The sequence below is a fragment of the Salvelinus fontinalis genome, chromosome 38, assembly GCF_029448725.1.
Source record: "Salvelinus fontinalis isolate EN_2023a chromosome 38, ASM2944872v1, whole genome shotgun sequence".
Taxonomy (NCBI): domain Eukaryota; kingdom Metazoa; phylum Chordata; class Actinopteri; order Salmoniformes; family Salmonidae; genus Salvelinus; species Salvelinus fontinalis.
In genome coordinates, this window is record NC_074702.1 from 14,821,032 (window position 1) to 14,842,548 (window position 21,517).

At 42.8% G+C, this 21,517-nt stretch overlaps 1 protein-coding gene across 3 annotated transcripts in view; it reads right to left on the minus strand.

Annotated features, from left to right (window-relative positions):
- Positions 1–21,517, minus strand: part of LOC129837195 (sodium- and chloride-dependent transporter XTRP3A-like) — a 33,199-nt gene that overhangs the window by 8,785 nt on the left and 2,897 nt on the right. For 2 of the 3 annotated variants that reach the window (XM_055903138.1, XM_055903140.1), the window contains exons 2-6: positions 18,665–21,092; positions 12,468–12,608; positions 8,344–8,435; positions 7,821–8,048; positions 3,183–3,293 (exon numbers count right to left, since the gene is read on the minus strand). In XM_055903138.1, the coding sequence (XP_055759113.1) occupies positions 3,183–3,293; positions 7,821–8,048; positions 8,344–8,435; positions 12,468–12,608; positions 18,665–18,791 (699 nt within the window). In that variant the 5' untranslated portion in view covers positions 18,792–21,092. The remainder of the gene's footprint in view (positions 1–3,182; positions 3,294–7,820; positions 8,049–8,343; positions 8,436–12,467; positions 12,609–18,664; positions 21,093–21,517) is intronic. The other variant, XM_055903139.1, reaches the window with a different exon arrangement.

Consider the following 21,517-nt stretch of genomic DNA (forward strand, 5'->3'; position numbering starts at 1 on the left):
CTAGGATCAAGAGAGACACTTAAGTGTTTTAGTACTATATCTCTTGACACAATGAGGAAAATAATCATGGCCTCTAAACCTTCAAGCTACATACTGGACCCTATTCCAACTAAACTACTGAAAGAGCTGCTTCCTGTGCTTGGCCCTCCTATGTTGAACATAATAAACGGCTCTCTATCCACCGGATGTGTACCAAACTCACTAAAAGTGTCAGTAGTAAAGCCTCTCTTGAAAAAGCCAAACCTTGACCCAGAAAATATAAAAAACTATCGGCCTATATCGAATCTTCCATTCCTCTAAAAAAAAAATGAAAAAGTTGTTGCACAGCAACTCACTGCCTTCCTGAAGACAAACAATGTATACGAAATGCTTCAGTCTGGTTTTTGACCCCATCATAGCACTGAGACTGCACTTGTGAAGGTGGTAAATGACCTTTTAATGGTGTCAGACCGAGGCTCTGCATCTGTCCTCGTGCTCCCTGACCTTAGTGCTGCCTTTGATTCCATCGATCAACACATTCTTCTGGAGAGATTGGAAACCCAAATTGGTCTACACGGACAAGTTCTGGTCTGGTTTAGATCTTATCTGTCGGAAAGATATTAGTTTGTCTCTGTGAATGGTTTGTCCTCTGACAAATCAACTGTACATTTCGGTGTTCCTCAAGGTTCCGTTTTAGGACCACTATTGTTTTCACTATATATTTTACCTCTTGGAGATATCATTCGAAAACATAATGTTAACTTTCACTGCTATGCGAATGACACACAGCTGTACATTTCAATGAAATATGGTGAAGCCCCAAAATTACCCTCGCTAGAAGCCTGTGTTTCAGACATAAGGAAGTGGATGGCTGCAAACGTTCTACTTTTAAACTCGGACAAAACAGAGATGATTGTTCTGGGTCCCAAAGAGATCTTCTGTTGAATCTGACAATTAATCTTGATGGTTGTAAAGTCATCTCAAATAAAACTGTGAAGGACCTAAGCATTACTCTGGACCCTGATCTCTCTTTTGACGAACATATCAAGACTGTTTCAAGGACAGCTTTATTCCATCTACGTAACATTGCAAAAATCTGAAACTTTCTGTCCAAAAATGATGCAGGAAAACCCTGACCTGTTCACCGGACGTGCTACCTGTCCCAGACCTGCTGTTTTCAACTCTCTAGACACAGCAGGAGCGGTAGAGATACTCTTAATGATCGGCTATGAAAAGCCAACTGACATTTACTCCTGAGGTGCTGACTTGCTGCACCCTCGACAACTACTTTGATTATTATTATTTGACCATGGTGGTAATTTATGAACATTTGAACATCTTGGCCATGTTCTGTTATAATCTCCACAGCCAGAAGAGGACTGGCCACCCCTCATAGCCTGGTTCCTTTCTAGGTTTCTTCCTAGGTTTTGGCCTTTCTAGGGAGTTTTTCCTAGACACCGTGCTTCTACACCTGCATTGCTTGCTGTTTGGGGTTTTAGGCTGGGTTTCTGTACAGCACTTTGAGATGTCAGCTGATGTAAGAAGGGCTATATAAATACATTTGATTTGATTTGAACCGCTTTCTTGAGGTCATGCCACGGCATCTCATTTGGGTTGAGGTCAGGTCTCTGACTGGGCCACTCCAGAAGGCGCATTTTCTTCTTTTGAAGCCATTCTGTTGTTGATTTACTTCTGTGTTTTTGGTCGTTGTCCTGTTGCATCACCCAACTTCTGTTGAGCTTCAATTGGCGGACAGATAGCCTTACATTCTCCTGCAAAATGTGTTGATAAACTTGGGAATTATTTTTCCGTCGATAGCAAGCTCTTGAGGGCCTGAGGCAGCAAAGCAGCTCCAAACCATGATGCTCCCTTCACGTGGTTTCCTCCCATGAACACCATTCTTGTTTAGTGTGTTACGTATCATAGACTCGTTAACAGAGATGCTACCATGTTCCATAGATTTCTGTAAGTCTTTAGCTGACACTCTAGGATTCTTCTTAACCTCACTTAGCATTCTGTGCTCTTGCAGTCATCTTTGCAGGACGGCCACTACTAGGGAGAGTAGCAAAAGTGCTGAACTTTCTCCATTTAAAGACAATTTGTCTTACCGTGGACTGTGGAACATCAAGGCTTTTAGAGATAGTCTTGTAACCCTTTCCAGCTTTATGCAAGTCAACAATTCTTAATCTTAGGTCTTCTGAGATCTCTTTTGTTCGAGGCATGGTTCATTCAGGCAAATATGTTTGATGTCCTCTGTGCCCATATGAATTACCCCTATGATGTAACTGGAATGATGAGAAGTTCTTCTTTTATGTTTTTGTTTTATTATTTCACTGCCATACTGTGTTCGATCTTGTCTAGCCATCTTGTCTCAAGAGGACCACAATGGAAATAAGTCCCAGACTTTATTGTGTTATCCTCGATGATTTTATTCATGTACATGTATGGCTTTTAAGTTTTATGTGTGCTTGTTTTTTTTAAATGGTCAAATTAATAAACTAAACTAAATTAAATGCTTCTTGTGAATAACAAACTCAAATGTTGTGAGTGTTTTTTATAGGGCAGGGCAGGTCTAACTAACTCATCTCAATTATTGTACTCAAGGTTAACTGATTCCTGACTCCAATTAGCTTTTAGAGAAGGCATAGGGGTTCACATACTTTTCCCAACCTACACTGTGAATGTCTAAATTATGTGTTCAATATAGACAAGAAAAATACAATACTTTGTGTGTTATTAGTTTAAGCACAGTGTGTTTGTCTGTTGTTGTGACTTAGATGAAGATCAGATCTAATTCTATGACCAATTATGCAGAAATTCAGATAATTCCAAAGGGTTTACATACTTTTTCTTGCCACTGTATGTAAAGCAGGATTAAACATAACAGAACAATGTACATGAGCTACCATACCTTGGCTGTGAAAACATAGATCTATTGCATCTCATCTATGCCGCTCTGTCATTGCTTATCCATATATTTATATGTACATATTCTTATTCCATCCTTTTACTTAGATTTGTGTGTATTAGGTAGTTGTTGTAGAATTGTTAAATTACTTGTTAGATATTGCTGCACTGTCAGAACTAGAAGCACAAGCATTTCACTACACTTGCAATAACATCTGCTAACCATGTGTATGTGAACAATCAAATTGTATTGTATTTGATCAATAATGTTCTTTCATTCATCTAATCATTCATACCTTGGGCGTGAACATGTACTTCACACCGTTGATGGCTCCGTGAAGGGTGACCCCACGGATGAGGTAGATGATGAGGACCAGGTAGGGGAATGTGGCTGTGAAGTACACCACCTAGAGAGGGGCGAAACAGCAGGGGGATTCAGGGTCAAAGTTCAACTATGCTGCACTGATTGCCTGTTTTCTAACACAGATTTGGCCCACGGTTTTATAACATTGCTCGCTGAATTTACTGTTTAAAGGGACCTCCTGTGTGCACGCGCTTGCACGTTATAATAAACAACATAGGCAGCTCGTGAGTTTCAAGTTTGGGGAAGCTTACAATTTATCCGACCATTTCTACCTATCTGCGTGCCAGTTATTCTTCGTGGAACAGTTTCATTTAAATCTCCTCCCAGACTCACATTAAGCATCTCCAATCCAAAATGAAATCTAGAATCGGCTTCCTATTTCGCAACAAAGCATTCTTCACTCATGCTGCCAAACATACCCTCGTAAAACTGACTATCCTACCGATCCTTGACTTTGGCGATGTCATTTACAAAATAGCCTCCAACACTCTACTCAGCAAATTGGATGCATTCTATCACAGTGCCATCCATTTTGTCACCAAAGTCCCATATACTACCCATCACTGCGACCTGTATGCTCTCGTTGGCTGGCCCTCGCTTTAAATTTGTCGCCAAATTCACTGGCTCCAGGTCATCTATAAGTCGATGCTAGGTAAAGCCCCACCTTATCTCAGCTCACTGGTCACCATAGCAGCACCCACCCGTAGCACGCGCTCCAGCAGGTATATTTCACTGGTCACCCCCAAAGCCAATTCCTACTTTGGCCGCCTTTCCTTCCAGTTCTCTCATGCCAATGACTGGAACGAATTGCAAAAGTCACTGAAGCTGGAGACTCATATCTCCCTCACTAACTTTAAGATCAGCTCACAGATCATTGCACCTGTACATAGCCCATCTGTAAATAGCCCATCCAACTACCTCATCCGCATCCCCATATTGTTATTATTATTTTTTTCTCCTTTGCACCCCAGTAACTCTACTTGCACATTCATCTTCTGCACATCTATCACTCCAGTGTTTATTATTAAATTGTAATTACTTGGCCACTACGGCCTATTTATTGCCTTACCTCCCTAATCTTACCTCATTTGCACACACTGTATATAGATTTTTTTCTATTGTGTTATTGACTGTACGTTTGTTTATTCCATGTGTAACTCTGTGTTGTTGTTTGTGTCGCACTGCTTACTCATCAGATGTATCTGATGCTGTCTGGCCAGAAAAAGTGAGGCATGTACTACATTTTTACATTTACATTTTAACATTTTTGTCATTTAGCAGACACTCTTATCCAGAGGGTTCACTCTCGCCAAAATCTGTACGGAGATAGAGGGGTGCTGTTTCGCTCGCTCGGATGCTTTATCTGAGATTGATGCGTCCTTGTGTCTGTGCGCATCTCGGTCAAATAAATTATTAATATTTTAATATTTTATTTGGACAGGCAAGGAGGTACGGCAGGGCCCCCTAGGGCCCGCCCATAACACCAGTTCTGCCATGAATCCACTGTGAACAGCAGACCAGAAAACAGTTCTCTGTCTGTGTTAACACAGCATCCTTTACTTTCACCCTGGCTTGTCTCCTCAGAGACTCCCACTCTAGATAGTTTTGTAATGAAGTAGGCCAAGGTATTCAAAATGTTCCTATGATGCCCCCTCACTCTATCAGCTGATGTTTTCCTCAGTTCAGTAAAGAGATTGTAGATTGTAATCTGCTTCCCTTCCCCTGCACCATCATTCAGAGTCGGCAAACTCTGCAGCCACAAACTTTGATTGTTTTATTCGCAATGCCTTGATGAACAACTATCTGACTGTCACGCCCTGACCTGAGATATCTCTGTTTTCTATATATTTTGGTTAGGTCAGGGTGTGACTAGTGTGGGTACGTTAGTTTTGTATTGTCTAGGGTTTTGTATGTCAATGGTTGTTGTAGGTCTAGGTGATTTATATGTCTATAGTGGCCTGATATGGTTCCCAATCAGAGGCAGCTGTTTATCGTTGTCTCTAATTGGGGATCATATTTAGGTAGCCATTTTCCCTTTGGTGTTTGTGGGTTCTTGTTTTATGTTTAGTTGCCTGTCTGCACTATCCATTAGCACATGGAGCAGTCGGCGGAGCGAACCAGAGCCAGTCAGGGAGCCGGATGAGGAGTTTAACGCAAGATTCCGGAGAGAGGTTCTAGCATGGAGAGCGCTGCAGAGCGGGCATGCTGGGGAGCGTGTGACTGGCCAGACACCGTGTTACACAGGGATGCGCACGGTGTCTCCAGTTCGCATTCATAACCCGGTGCGCTCTATTCCAGCTCTTCGCACTTGCCGGGCTCAAGTGAGCATCCAGCCAGGACGCATTGTGCCAGCTATACGCTCTAGAGCTCCAGTGCGCCTCCACAGTCCAGTACGTCCTGTGCCTCCTCTCCGCACTCGCCCTGAGGTGCGTGTCCCCAGCCCGGTACCACCAGTTCCGGCACCACGCATAAGACCTCCAGTGCGCCTCCACAGTCCAGTACATCCTGTGCCTCTTCCTCGCACTCCCCCTGAGGTGCGTGTCATCAGCCCGGTGCCACCGGTACCGGTTCCACGCATCAGTTCTCCAGTGAGCATCCACAGTCCAGTACGTCCTGTGCCTCCTCTCCGCACTCGCCTTGAGGTGCGTGTCATCAGCCCGGTACCACCAGCTCCGGCACCACGCATCAGGCCTCCAGTGCGTCTCCACAGTCCAGTACGTCCTGTGCCTCCTTTCCGCACTCGCCCTGAGGTGCGTGTCATCAGCCCGGTACCACCAGTGCTGGCACAAAGCATCTGGCTTCCAGTGTGCTTCCACAGTCCAGAGCTTCCGGAGACAGTTCCCAGTCCAGAGCTTCCGGCGACAGTACCCAGTCCAGAGCTTCCGGCGACAGTACCCAGTCCAGAGCTTCCGGTGACAGTTCCCAGTCCAGAGCTTCCGGCGACGTTTCACAGTCCGGAACCTCCAACGACGGGCCACAGTCCGGAACCTCCAGCGACGATCCCCTAACCGGAGCCTCCAGCGACGGTCCCCGGTCCGGTGCCTCCGGCGATGATCCACGGTCCGGTGCTACAAAGGCGGAGGGATCAGCGTAAAGAAGGGGGGCTGCGTCCAGAACCGGAGCTGCCACCGAGGGTAGATGCCCACTCGGACCCTCCCCTATAGGTTCAGGTTTGCGGCCAGGAGTCCGCAGCTTTGGGGGGGGGGGGGGGGTACTGTCACGCCCTGACCTGAGATATCTCTGTTTTCTTTATATTTTGGTTAGGTCAGGGCGTGACTAGAGGGGGTACATAGTTTTGTATTGTCTAGGGTTTTTGTACGTCAAGGGTTGTTGTAGGTCTAGGTCAGGGGTGTCAAACTCATTCCACGGAGGGCCTAGTGTCTGCAGGTTTTTGGTTTTTCCTTTCAATAAAGCCCTAGACAACCAGGTGTGGGGAGTTCCTAACTAATTAGGGATGTTAATTCATCAATCAAGTACAAGGGAGGAGCGAAAACCCGCAGACACTCGGCCCTCCGTGGAATGAGTTTGACACCTGTGGTCTAGGTGATTTATATGTCTATAGTGGCCTGATATGGTTCCCAATCAGAGGCAGCTGTTTATCGTTGTCTCTAATTGGGGATCATATTTAGGTAGCCATTTTCCCTTTGGTGTTTGTGGGTTCTTGTTTTATGTTTAGTTGCCTGTCTGCACTATCCATATAGCTTCACGGTTCGTTTTGTTATTTTGTTCGTTTGTTCAGTGTTCATTCGTTATAATAAATAAGAATGTACGCATACAACGCTGCGCCTTGGTCTCCTCCTTACAACGGCCGTGACACTGACCATATAGAATATTGAACTGTTTGTACCTTGTCTCGCCATTACGAATAACTTTCTTGACCTTTTCCTTTGTTATCGAGGTCACCTCTCAGCTGACTGTTTTCCTCTGCTCAGTAAAAATAGAGGTAACTGCCAAAGTAAAGGAAACACTTGACTAAATGAGGGACACAAGGTATACTGAAAGCAGGTGAGGGAATCTAGCAATTTTACAACCCATCATGCTTAGGGTCATGTATAAAAATGCTGGGCAGGCCATTATTTTGGCGAACATGGCTATGCCCCCATAGGATGAAAATGCCCCCATCCACAGGGCATGAGGTGGCACCTAATAGTTTGATGAGCATGAAAATGATGTAAACCATATACCATGGCCATCTCATTCACCAGATCTCAACCCAATTGAACACTTATGGGAGATTCTGGAGCGGCGCCTGCAACAGCGTTTTCACCACCAGCAACAAAACACCAAATTATGGAATTTCTGGTGGAAGAATGGTGTTGCATCACTCCGATAGAGTTCCAGACACTTATAGAATCTATGCCAAGGTGCATTGACGCTGTTCTGGCTCGCGGTGGCCCAATAACCTAATAAGACACTTTATGTTGGTGTTTCATTTATTTTGGCAGTTGCCTGTGTGACATAGGAGACGATAGTGACCTATGTCCACTAGATCTTCAGCTAGCATGACATAAGGGTACCATAACTGTCTTGACCCTGTCCATCATTACCGAGCTGATCTCTGACCTCTCACCTTCCCGGTGGACTTGACCCCCTTGACGATGAACAGGTAGACAATCATCCAGGCCAGTAGGAGGCAGAGAGCCTGTCCCATGTGAATCCCTCCGTTCTCCTCAATGGACCCGGAGATGTCCAGGGTCTCTCTGTAGAAGAAGTACTGTGTGGGCGTGGCCCGCTCACACTCCTCCACATGGCCAGTCAGGTTGCTGTTAACCGGGCACTCTGCCCATGGCAGGACCGACTGGAGCAGAGTGGGAGGAAACAGCACAGGTCAGGTCAGACACAGGACATTACAGATAGCACTAGACCAATGAACTGCATCTTCTAAGATTCCAAACAAAACAGTCTGCACAGGACCAATAGTGTGACCTCTAAGCTGAGTGAGCCTGTTGATACATCTTGTAATAAGATTGTAAGAAGATATTGAAGATTGTCTACATTTTATGATCGCATCATACATCTGAATGGAGGTCAAATACTTTGAATTGCTCTATTGAAAATAAAGATAATTTTGCCATTGTGAGACTGGAACTAACCTGGAATGAATGAAAGAGGTACCAGAAACTCCATGCATTGATGACATTGTAATAGAGGCATAGGTACATGGAGGTCACAACACTGGCCAGACCTGGAACCAGCAGAGAGAGGAACAGATACATTTAAACTATAAGCAGATATTTTCTCATTTGCATCTTTGATAAGGATACTTATATTAGGTTGTTGAAATACATTTGCAGTGTTGGAAAGAAGTAAACTACATGTAGTTCAACTAGTAATTTAATTACATTTTACAGTAGCTTACATTTTAGGGTTCTTTTGATGTCCCCATAGCAGAACTCTTTTTGGTTGCAGGTTGAACCCTTTTTAGTTCCAGGTAGAACCCATTTGGGTTCCATGTAGAACCCTCTAGTTAATTACTTTTGCCATGTAGCGGTGTAGTTAACTACACAAACTACATACTACATTTTTTACAAAAAGAATAGACAATATGTAGGCAATACTTTCCTTCCTTTTTCGGAGTCAGACCTGCCTAATTCTCACTTGAAGCATAGTTTTTGTGTTTAATAAGCTAAATTACACATTTTGTTAACATATGACCCCAAAGTGATCTGTTCTTGCAATTTGAAGTCGATGACATTTTAGATTTACGTATGATAATTTGTATGTAGTGAACTACTTTTTCAAAGTAACTTTAGTTAAGTAAACTATATTTTTATTCCAGTGTGAAGAAATTGGTAGCTTAAACTATAAACTATATTTTTAAAGTAGCTTCCCCAATACTGTACATTTGACACAAAAGTACTGGCCTAAATGTAACAAAACCATTTTTAAAATGTGTGTAATGTGATAAATTAAAGGCAAATTTATGTACTTTATTCAATGGCAGTGTGCACCCATACATGTGTAGCACTCCACGTACAGTGTCCACTGTCCCCAAAAATATTATTAAAAGTAATAAAGAAAGAATGATATATACAGTACCAGTCAAAAGTTTAGGCACACCTTGTCACGTTCTGACCATAGTTCTTTTGTGTTTTCTTTGTTTTAGTGTTGGTCAGGACGTGAGCTGAGTGGGCATTCTATGTTGTGTGTCTAGTTTTCACGTTTCTATGTTTGGCTTGATATGGTTCTCAATCAGAGGCAGGTGTTAGTCATTGTCTCTGATTGGGAACCATATTTAGGTAGCCTGTTTTGTGTTGGGTTTTGTGGGTGGTTGTCTTCTGTCTTTGTGTCTATGCACCAGATAGGACTGTTTCGGTTTTTCACATTTATTGTTTTGTAGTTTGTAGTGTTCACGTTTTTGTCATTATTAAAACATGATAAACACTAACCACGCTGCGCTTTGGTCCGATCCCTGCTACACCTCCTCTTCAGACGAAGAGGAGAAAATCTGCCGTTACACACCTACTCATTCAAGGGTTATTGTTTACTATTTTCTACATTGTAGAATAATAGTGCAGACATCAAAACTATGAAATAACACACATGGAATCATGTAGTAACCAAAAAGGTGATAAACAAATCAAAATATATTTATTTTTGAGATTCTGTGGCCACCCTTTGCCTTGATGACAGCTTTGTAGACTCTTGGCATTCTCTCAACCAGATTCATGAGGTAGTCACCTGGAATGCATTTCAATTTAACAGGTGTGTCTTGTTAAAAGTTCATTTATGGAATTTTTTGTGGAACGGATGATCTCCGCATGTGTGGTTCGCACCGTGAAGCAAGGAGGAGGTGTGGTGGTGCTTTGCTTGTGACACTGTCTGTGATTTATTTAGAATTCATGGCACACTTAACCAGCATCGCCTTCCCATCTGGTTTGCGCTTAGTGGGACTATCATTTGTTTTCAACAGGACAGTGACCCAAAACACACCTCCAGGCTGTGTAAGGGTTATTTGACCAAGAAGGAGAGTGATGGAGTGCTGCATCAGATGACCTGGCCTCCACAATCACCTGACCTCAACCCAATTGAGATGGTTTGGGATGAGTTGGACTGCAGGGTGACGGAAAAGCAACCAACAAGTGCTCAGCATATGTGGGAACTCCTTCAAGACTGTTGGAAAAGCATTCCAGGTGAAGATGTGGTGTGCAAAGTTGTCATCAAGACAAAGGTTGGCTACTTTGAATAATTTATTTAACACTTTTTTGGTTACTACATGATTCCATATGTGTTATTTCATAGTTTTGACGTCTTCACTATTATAGTGTTCACTAGTGTGTTCCCTCTCCGGCCTCTAGGTCACCAGGCTGCTCGTTATGGCGCACACCTGTCACCATCATTAGACTCACCTGGACTCCATCACCTCCCTTATTACCTTCCATACAGTGGGGCCAAAAGTATTTAGTCAGCCACCAATTGTGCAAGTTCTCCCACTTAAAAACATGAGAGAGGCCTGTAATTTTCATCATAGGTACACTTCAACTATGACAGACAAAATTATAATTTTTTTCCAAGAAAATCACATTGTAGGATTTTTAATGAATTTATTTGCAAATTATGGTGGAAAATAAGTATTTGGTCAATAACAAAAGTTTATCTCAATACTTTGTTATATACCCTTTGTTGGCAATGACAGAGGTCAAACGTTTTCTGTAAGTCTTCACCAGGTTTTCACACACTGTTGATGGTATTTTGGCCCATTCCTCCATGCAGATCTCCTCTAGAGCAGTGACGTTTTGGTGCTGTTGCTGGGTAACACGGACTTTCAACTCCCTCCAAAGATTTTCTGTGGGGTTGAGATCTGGAGACTGGCTAGGCCACTCCAGGACCTTGAAATGCTTCTTACGAAGCCACTCCTTCGTTGCCCGGGCGGTGTGTTTGGGATCATTGTCATGCTGAAAGACCCAGCCACGTTTCATCTTCAATGCCCTTGCTGATGGAAGGAGGTTTTCACTCAAAATTTCACGATACATGGCCCCATTCATTCTTTCCTTTACACGGATCAGTCGTCCTGGTCCCTTTGCAGAAAAACAGCCCCAAAGCATGATGTTTCCACCCCCATGCTTCACAGTAGGTATGGTGTTCTTTGGATGCAACTCAGCATTCTTTGTCCTCCAAACACGACGCGTTGAGTTTTTACCAAAAAGTTATATTTTGGTTTCATTTGACCATATGACATTCTCCCAATCTTCTTCTGGATCATCCAAATGCTCTCTAGCAAACTTCAGACAGGCCTGGACATGTACTGGCTTAAGCAGGGGGACACGTCTGGCACTGCAGGATTTGAGTCCCTGGCGGCGTAGTATGTTACTGATGGTAGGCTTTGTTACTTTGGTCCCAGCTCTCTGCAGGTCTATCAATAGGTGTGGTTCTGGGATTTTTGCTCACCATTCTTGTGATCATCTTGACCCAACGGGGTGAGATCTTGCGTGGAGCCCCAGATCGAGGGAGATTATCAGTGGTCTTGTATGTCTTCCATTTCCTAATAATTGCTCCCACAGTTGATTTCTTCAAACCAAGCTGCTTACCTATTGCAGATTCAGTCTCCCAGCCTGGTGCAGGTCTACAATTTTGTTTCTGGTGTCCTTTGACAGCTCTTTGGTCTTGGCCATAGTGGAGTTTGGAGTGTGACTGTTTGAGGTTGTGGACAGGTGTCTTTTATACTGATAACAAGTTCAAACAGGTGCCATTAATACAGGTAACGAGTGGAGGACAGAGGAGCCTCTTAAAGAAGAAGTTACAGGTCTGTGAGAGCCAGAAATCGCTTGTTTGTAGGTGACCAAATACTTATTTTCCACCATAATTTGCAAATAAATTCATAAAAAATCCTACAATGTGATTTTCTGGATTGTTTTCCCTCATTTTATCTGTCATAGTTGAAGTGTACCTATGATGAAAATTACAGGCCTCTCTCATCTTCTTAAGTGGGAGAACTTGCACAATTGGTGGCTGACTAAATACTTTTTTGCCCCACTGTCACCCCCTTTGGTTCCTTCCCCAGGAGTTAATGTTTCTGTTTCTGTTCCAGTGGCATGTCTGTGTGTTGTTCGTGTTACTTGTTTTACGTTGCGTTTATTTATTAAAACACTCACTCCCTGAACTTGCTTCCCAACTCTCAGCGCACATCGTTACAGCAGAAAATAGTAAAAATAAAGAAAAACCCTTGAATGAGTAGGTGTGTCCAAACTTTGACTGGTACTGTATATTCAGTACTCACCCACTCCTCCCAGATAGGGGCTAATAGCTCTCCATGCTCCAATGCTGCCCAGACGCATCTTCTGGCCAATGGCTAACTCCATGTAGAACAGGGGTACCCCTAACAGGACCAGCATAAGCAGGTATGGGATCAGGAACCCACCTGAGGACAGAAAAAGGACACACATACAGTATATTTGACCATTCAAAAGAACTGCAGTAGCAGAAACAAAAACACACACTGAGCTTCAGATTCATATGACACCCAGAAAATGTGTTCTCATTCTTAACAGTTCTATTTCATTTACATAATGAATGTGGCCTTGGTCCTTGTACTCTGTTGCATATTTCTTCTCCCTATATATTAATGGAAAGAAAGGGTGCAGTGCAGTGCTTCCTTCATTATTATTTGATCAAGTCTAACATCTAAACAAAGTTTTATTCATGTTTCTACTGGGTTCTGTTCTCTCTGACTTTCTCAGTATTCATGGCAATCACAAAAAAACAGTCTGGCCTGGGTTACCCCGTGAACTGAAAGCAAAGTGACCTGTCTACTGTGATTTCCAGTCTGCTAGTCTGAGTCGTCGACAGTAATTACAGTAAGCAGGCAGTGGGGCAGAGAGTTAAGGGGGCAGGGGGTGAGGAGGGACAGGGGAGCAGGATGACATGCTCAGTGACACAAACACAAAGTCAAAGCGAGTTTAGAGAAGGGTCAGGCACTGGAACCGTTTTGGGATTCATTAATTCACTCGTTCATTAATTTACTCATCCATCCGTCCATTCATTTTTTAATTAATTAATTAATTAATTCAGTGGGTGAACATAATGGTGTTAAAAAGCATGTCATTGTCCCTAATTTAGCAGTTAGATGGAAGATTCCATGCTTCTAGCTCTCAGATTCTTCATGCTACCTTCCTTGGACTGTAATGAACCCTTGCGAATGAGTGTTCACACAGAAACAGCTTGTATAATGGGATAAGGATTAGACGGAAGTTGAAATAGCTGGATATATTGGGATAAATAGCTTTTCCTGTACTGTAATCTCACATTCCTCAAGTTGTTGCACAAGAAAAACACGATTGTAAAATCACGTTATTGTGATGTGTATCAGGTGATTATTTACACTATGACAAATAATTTTTTGAACACTGTAAAATAAATAATGCACAACGCAATGATGACATAATATAGAACTTAAGGGGGGCCTCAATATGTATTATGTAAGACCCCTAACCTCTAATGTCCCATTTTTCTGTTTTACGTTGTGATCTGTTAACAATGAGAGGGACATGACATTTTACAGGCTTTTTGGGACCTCCTGTCATTTGTCCACGCTTATGATGTATTGTTTGTCCTACATGTCATTTTGATTACTGTATGCTTGAAGTCCTGTCATTAGGTGTAAGCCTGCTGTAGATTATTAGTATTGAATAGGTTCTCCTAAACCAGAGCCGCATAGGGGTATGCAAGGGTAGAGCAATTTACAAGGTAGAATAACAAAGGTATACCATTTCATGAGGTAATTCAAGTGTATTTTTCTTCCGTCATCTTATCTCTGTCAGTGTCAAGTTGGTGGGGCATTGCCTTAACGTTACTGTCCAGTGTTTCCAGAATTCAATATGACCCATAATTGAACTTTAGTTCCAAAACGCTATATCCCCACATTTTTCATATTTGTGGTTTTCACCAAATAATTATTGCTTATGGGTAACTTCATCCGTGTGTAAAATATTACTGTTGTCAGATTTTCTATTTCATATATTTTTGATGTATATTCAAATGTTTTTATTTTTTTCCAAAACACTGTATATCCATTGTTTAGCTGGAATGGAATGTTCGTATCCTGTATATATGACAGTGATATATGGCTGTCTCACCTATCTTAATGCACTAACTGCCACTCTGGATAAGATAAGGGCATCTGCTAAATGACTAAAATGTCAAATGTAAATATTTTACATACAGATGTCACATTACTATAGCGATTCATTTTTTATTAAAAAATATATAATATTGATTTTACAAATGTATAATTTGTACAGTTCTTTAATAAACATTTCGTTATTTGTCACATTTAACTGTGTAAAACCCAGCAGTAGTACTTATTTCTCAAGTTTTGCAAAAAAACATGATTATTTGTTTCTCTGAAATGGAAACCATTAAGTGATTTTAAACAAATACATGTCTGTCAATGAACAAGCCCATGCCCTGATTAGATGGTGAAATAGCACACTAATCTCTTTCATAAGTTCTTTAAACAATAAGACCTAATTTACCAACATTTCTGAAAATATATACAGTATATAGCATTTTGGAAGGAAACTCTCCAATTACTTACAATATGAGTGAAACAGTTTTCCTTCCAGAAACTGTAATTAGGTATGTTAAAAAGCAGCTTTTCTGTGTTGGAATGGCGTAGGCCAGTGGAGGCTGCTGAGGGGAGGACGGCTCATAATAATGGCTGGAACGGAGCAAATGGAATGGCATTTGATACCAGTCCACTTATTCCACTCCAGCCATTACCACGAGCCTGTCTTCCCCAATTAACGTGCCACCAACCTCCTTTGGTGTGGGCATACCCCAACAACAGAATGTTGTGGGTGTATACCGGTCATTAAAAATATTAATGCGAGTAGACCACTGATTGGCCAGCTCATGCTCCTCTAGACCGCTGATTGGCCAGCTCATCCTCCTCCGTAGTATGAAATCATACACCACAAACTGATGCTGGCACTAAGATCGCACTCAAACGCACTCAACAGGCTGTATAGGGCCATAAGCGAACAAGAAAATCCACATCCAGAAAGGGCGCTTCTCGTGGCCGGGGATTTGAATGCAGGGAATCCTAGAGTTTTGACTCATTCCTACCATCATGTCACCTGTGCAACTACAGTCAACCAAACTCTAGAACACCTTTACTCCACACACAGAAACGCATTCAAGACTCTCCCTTGCCCTCCCTATGGAATCTGACCACATCTCTATCCTCCGGATTCCTGTTTACAAGCGAAAACTCAAACAGGAAGTACCAGTGATTCACTCAATACAGAAGTGGTCCGATGAAGCGGATGCTAAGCTACAGGGTCTGCTTCGCAAGCACAGACTGGAATATGTTCCGGGATTCATCCGATAACATTGAGGAGTTTACCACATCCGTCACCGGCTTCATTAATAAGTGCATCAACAACGTCGTCCCCGCAGTGACCGCAGGTACATATCCCAACAAAAAGCCATGGCTAACAGGCAACATCCGCACTGAGCTAAAGGCTAGAGCTGTCGCTTTCAAGAAGCGGGACACTAATCCAGACGCTTATAAGAAATCCCGCTACAACATCTGATGAGCCATCAAATAGGCCAAGTGTCAATACAGGACTAAGATCAAATCCTACTACGTTGGCTCTGACGCTCGTCAAATGTGGCAGGGTTTGCAAACTATCAAGGATTACAAAGGGAAACCCAGCCGTGGGCTGCCCAGTGACGCGAGCCTACCAGCAAGCTAAATGCCTTCTATGCTCACTTCGAAGCAAGCAACACTGAACCAGTCATGACAGCATCACTGTGTTCTCGCTCTCCATAGGCGATGTGAGTAGGACCTTTAAACAGGCTAACATTCAAAAAGCCACAGGGCCAGAAAGGATTACCAGGACGTGTACTCAGAGCATGCACTGACCAGCTGGCGGGTAACTTCACGGACATTTTCAACCTCTCTCTGACCCAGTCTGTAATACCTACATGTTTCAAGCAGAGCACCATAGTCCCTATGCCCAAGAACACCAAGGTAACGTGTCTAAATGACTATTGCCCTGTAGCACTCACATCTGTAGCCATGAAGTGCTTTGAAAGGCTGGTCATGGCTCACATCAACACCATCATCCCAGACACCCTGGACCCACTCTAATTCGCATACCGCCCCAATAGATCCACAGATGACACAATCGCACTCCACACTGCCCTCTCCCACCTGGACAAGAGGAACACCTATGTGAGAAAGTTGTTCATTGACCACAGCTCAGCGTTCAACATCATAGAGCCTTAACAAGCTCATCAATAAGCTCAGGACCCTGGGACTGAACACCTCCCTCTGAAACTGGACTCTGAAATTCCTGACGGGCCAGCCCCAGGTCGTGAGGGTAGGCAACAACACATCTGCCACACTGACCCTCAACACGGGGGCCCCTCATGAGTGAGTGCTTAGTCCCCTCCTGTACTCCCACGACTGCGTGGCCGCGCATGACTCCAACACCTTCATTAAGTTTGCTGACGACACGACGGTGATAGGCCTAATCACCAAAAATTATGAGACTGCCTACAGGTCAGTGACCTGGCAGTATGGGGCCAAGACAACAACCTCAAAAATGAGCTGATCGTGGACTACAGGAAACGTAGGGCTGAGCATGCTCCCATCCACATCGAAGTGGCTGTAGTGGAGCGGGTCAAAAGATTCAAGTTCCTCTGTGTCCACATCACTAAGGAATTAACATGGTTCAACACAGCAGACAATGCCTCTTCCCCCTCGGGAGTCTGAAAAGATCTGGCATGGACCCTCAGATCCTCAAAAGGTTCTATAGCTGCACAATTGAGAGCATCTTGACTGGCTGCATCACTGTTTGGTATGGCAACTGCTTAGCATCTGACCGCAAGGCCCTGCAGAGGGTAGTGCTTACGGCCCAGTATATCACTGGGGACGAGCTTCCTGCCATCTATACCAGGTGGTGTCAGAAGAACGCCCTCAAAATTGTCAAAGACACCAGCCATCCAAGTCTCTCTGCTGTTCTCTCTGCTACCGCACGGCAAGCAGTACCGATGCATCAAGTCTGGAACCAACAGGATCCTGCTTCTACCCCCAAGCCATAGGACTACTAAATAGTTAACCAAATAGCTACCCAGACTATCGGCACTGACCCTCTTTTAACTAACTATTTTGACTCATCACATACACTGCTGCTACTGTTTATTATCTATCCTGTTGCTTAGTCACTTTATCCCTACCTATATGTACATATCTATCTCAATTACCTCGTAACTTTGCACATCGACTCGGTACTGGTACCTAGTGTATATAGCCAAGTTATCTTTATTCATTGTGTATTTATTCCTTGTTTATTACTCTGCATTGTTGGGAACGGCCCGTAAGCATTTCACTTTTAGACTACACCTGTTGTTTACGAAGCATGTGACATTTTCTGTTGTTGATTTGATTGATTTGAAATAGCAAACATTTTTTAAACTGTCTGTTTGAGATACACGTTTGGGTTTTTGAAATGTATTTTATTCAATTTATGCTTTGGACACAAATATGAGTATAGGATGAGACAACAATATTATTTGGGTATGAGTTAACAGAATATTATTATTATTATTATTTTTTGTTACTGGACAGTTACATTAAGTGAATAACTCTACAATAATAAATACAGAACAACTATACCGGCATACCACACCTGTATTTATGGATTGGACATATTGGTCTTAAAGCAACCGAGGCATCAAAGAGTCTTGTATGTGAACATTTTCTAGGAATCTATGAATGGAACAACACAACATAAACACCTGTTGACTGTTAGGCTACTAATTGTAAAACTTTGCAATCAGTTGAGACCATGAAAAGCGAAATGCAAAAGCAAATGTTGATCCATTGGTATTCTGTGACAAACAACTGGGCGAGTTAGGGGTTAAAATGGGCTCTTGAGTGGACTAACGGTTCTCGGTGACTTATGGGGAGGAATATGAAAAATATGAATTGAACTAAGAACTAAGTGAGATCATTTAAAAAACATTGCACATTTCCTGCACCATTAATTTTTAGAGGAAGAAAACAAAAGTCTGCACAGTAACACCTTCACTCACTAGAAATGTTTAACAATGTGACTGACTCTAACCAATATAGTAATCGTTCCGATTCCCTGTAAATTAATAATAAACTGATAACGTTTCACCCAGGGTAAAATAATAACTAATCAATTCTACAACCGCACAACATCAGTGCGCCATTGCGCATAGATAAAGGTGAATAAATTGGACACTGACTGGATATTCATATAGCCTACATTACCACTTTTAATCAGTAAACACTAATTGTATTCATTCATTTTACACAGTGTAAAATATTGCAGTTCGATATTTAATCAAAAATAACTGTAGGCCTAAATGTACAATATATTATGGATGAAAGCCTAAATTAGGCTAAGCGCTGCACCTAAACAAATAAATATTGCTTACCCCCGCCATGCATTTGACACAAGTATGGAAAACGCCACACATTTCCCAGTCCAACCGCGTATGATACACACGCCAGGACAAATTGCATGGGATTGTCCCACTCTGCTCTTGCGGCGTCCTTCCCCATCGTTGAGTCCTGAGCACACAATCAAGCCAATGTTCAGGTCCGGTCGAGTTGGTGGCAGTGCGGTGCCGGTGGACAACCTTGACAGTCAGCAAGCCTAAGTCTGAAGTACCGGGAGTAGGGATGGCACTCCTGTCTTGATAATAGAACAAATCCAATGACAGCGTCCTATTGGAAACAGGGAAAGTGTGTCAACAGGAGGCTGTTCGAGTCAGACACATTTGCAATAGTTGAAGAAATAGCATGGAGTTTATAGAACGCTTGCCCATTCTACTGAGGTCCCCTTACTTGAGAGGGAGGGCCTAACGTTTTAATAGGTAGGCATAGGCTAGAGAGTTTACATAACCCAGGTGAATGTTTGATTTTCCCAGCTCTTCTTAAAAACCTGAGTTTATAAGCCTGTCATAGAGACAGTGGACCATCGCCAATACCTTTTATATTCCTTAGGGTAAGCTTCAGATATCATGTGTTTGCTTTTGTACAATGGACTTCACAGTACAAGATTCAGTGCTGGAAATAATGTATTTATTTTCCTTGTTACTGTTCATACAACTTGAAATATAGTACTGGAGTCAGATGTGTGTCAATGAGGTGTCAATGATTCAAATAGTTGTTTTCTGTAAGAAGTCAACCAGTAAGGCACATTCTTCTACCTAAAAAGGGACATTTCCATTACAGTTTTATTGCATTTGGGTGGGTTCAGAGTCCAGACAGGCAAGGGTCACAACCAGGAGCACTAGCAAAAACAGAGCGAAGGAAAAAGCTGGCGAACGGAATAACACGCAGGTTGACTTGACAAACAAGACAAACTGGCAACAGACAAGCAGGGAACACAGGAATAAGTACCCAGGGACTAATGAGGAGAACAGGTGACACCTGGAGGTGGGTGGAGACAATCACAAAGACAGGTGAAACAGATCAGGGTGTGACAATAGGCCCCTAAAACACTTCTATCCCCAAGCCATAAGACTGGTAAATAGCTAACAAAATGGCTACTAAGACTATCTGAGTTGACCCTTGTATTTATACATTTTTTTGTACTGTCTATGCACACTCACAGGACTCTACACACTCACGCACATTGACACTCCAATACACACAACGTGTACACACATTTATACTGACTCTACACACGGACACACACCCACATATAATCTTTATTTAAGCTGCTGCTACTCTGTTTATCGTACATCCTGATGCCTAGTCACTTTAACCCTATACATATGGTGCCTTCGGAAAATATTCAGACCCCTTGACTTTTTCCACATTTTGTTAAATTACAGCCTTATTCTAAAATGGATATACAATTTTTAAAAATCCCTCAGCAATCTACACACAATACCCCATAATGACAATTTTTTTTGACATTTTTACAAATGTATACAAAATAAAAAACAGAAATACCTTATTTACATAAGTATTCAGACTCTTTGTTATGAGACTTGAAATTAAACTCAGGTGCATCCTGTTCCCATTGATCATCCTTGAGATGTTTCTACAACTTGATTGTAGTCCACCTGTGGTAAATTCAGTTGATTGGACACCTGTCTATATAAGGTCCCACAGTTGACAATGCATGTCAGAGCAAAAAGCAAGCCATGGGGTTGAAGGAATTGTCCGTAGAGCTCCGAGACAGAATTATGTCGAGGCACAGATCTGTTATCAATTTTTGCAGCATTGAAGGTCCCCAAGAACACAGTGGTCTCCATCATTCTTAAATGGAAGAAGTTTGGAAACACCAAGTACTTCCTAGAACTGGCCGCCCGGCCAAACTGCACAGTTCTCTCAATGGGGGAGAAGGGCGTTGGTCAGGTAGGTGACCAAGAACTTGATGGTTGCTCTAGAGCTCCTCTGTGGAGATGGGAGAACCTTCCAGGATGACAACTATCTGTGTTTTTGTTCTACGTTATGTTATTCTTTAGTACTAGATTGATAATGATGGGTTTATATTAAATAATAAAAAATTAATATTAAATACATTTCACTGTACTTCTGCATGTGACAAACTTGAAATTAAAACAAACAGCTTATGAACAAGTCTAACACAATTATCACCATATGTTTCACAATTCCTACTGTGACAATCCTTCCACTCATCCACTTCAAACCAGGGTCTCAGATGGGGGTTAGACTGGTTGTGCAATGTTCGCCTGAAGGGTGCACGTGCAGTTTGCTGCTTGCTGCACATCCCACAAACTGTTGTTGAATCCGTCCCAGATGAGGCTGAGGCTGGTGGAACGGTTTGTCAGGGAAGATAGGGAGGCAGTGGCCGTCATTTTGGTGGGAGACGGTGCTCAAACAGCCCTAAATGGGATACAACAGGAGTTAATGGTCGACGCTGTCCAGTTGGGACTAGAGCCTCGTGGAGGGAGGCCATGGGACCATGTTGGAGGAGCTGTATGAGGCAACAGCAGGATTGGTTATGGGAGGGTTGGGGGTCAGGGGAGGGCGGGGGTCAGAGTGGGGTTCACAGTGAGGGGTGCAGCTGTACAACTGAGCTGAATTCTGTTTTCCATTGCTCCCCACTGACATAACACAAATGCATTGCTATTTGTCCCAGATGACATCCCCCTCTCTGATGCATTAGCTGTGTTTATTTGGGATTTCATAATGGTCCTAGTTGGACAGTTAAGGAACCACACCACACCACACCACGGGACTGGTGTGGTGTGATCATTGGGGTGGAGGGAGGAGGGAGAAAGTCTGAAGGACAGAGAACACAGTAGAGG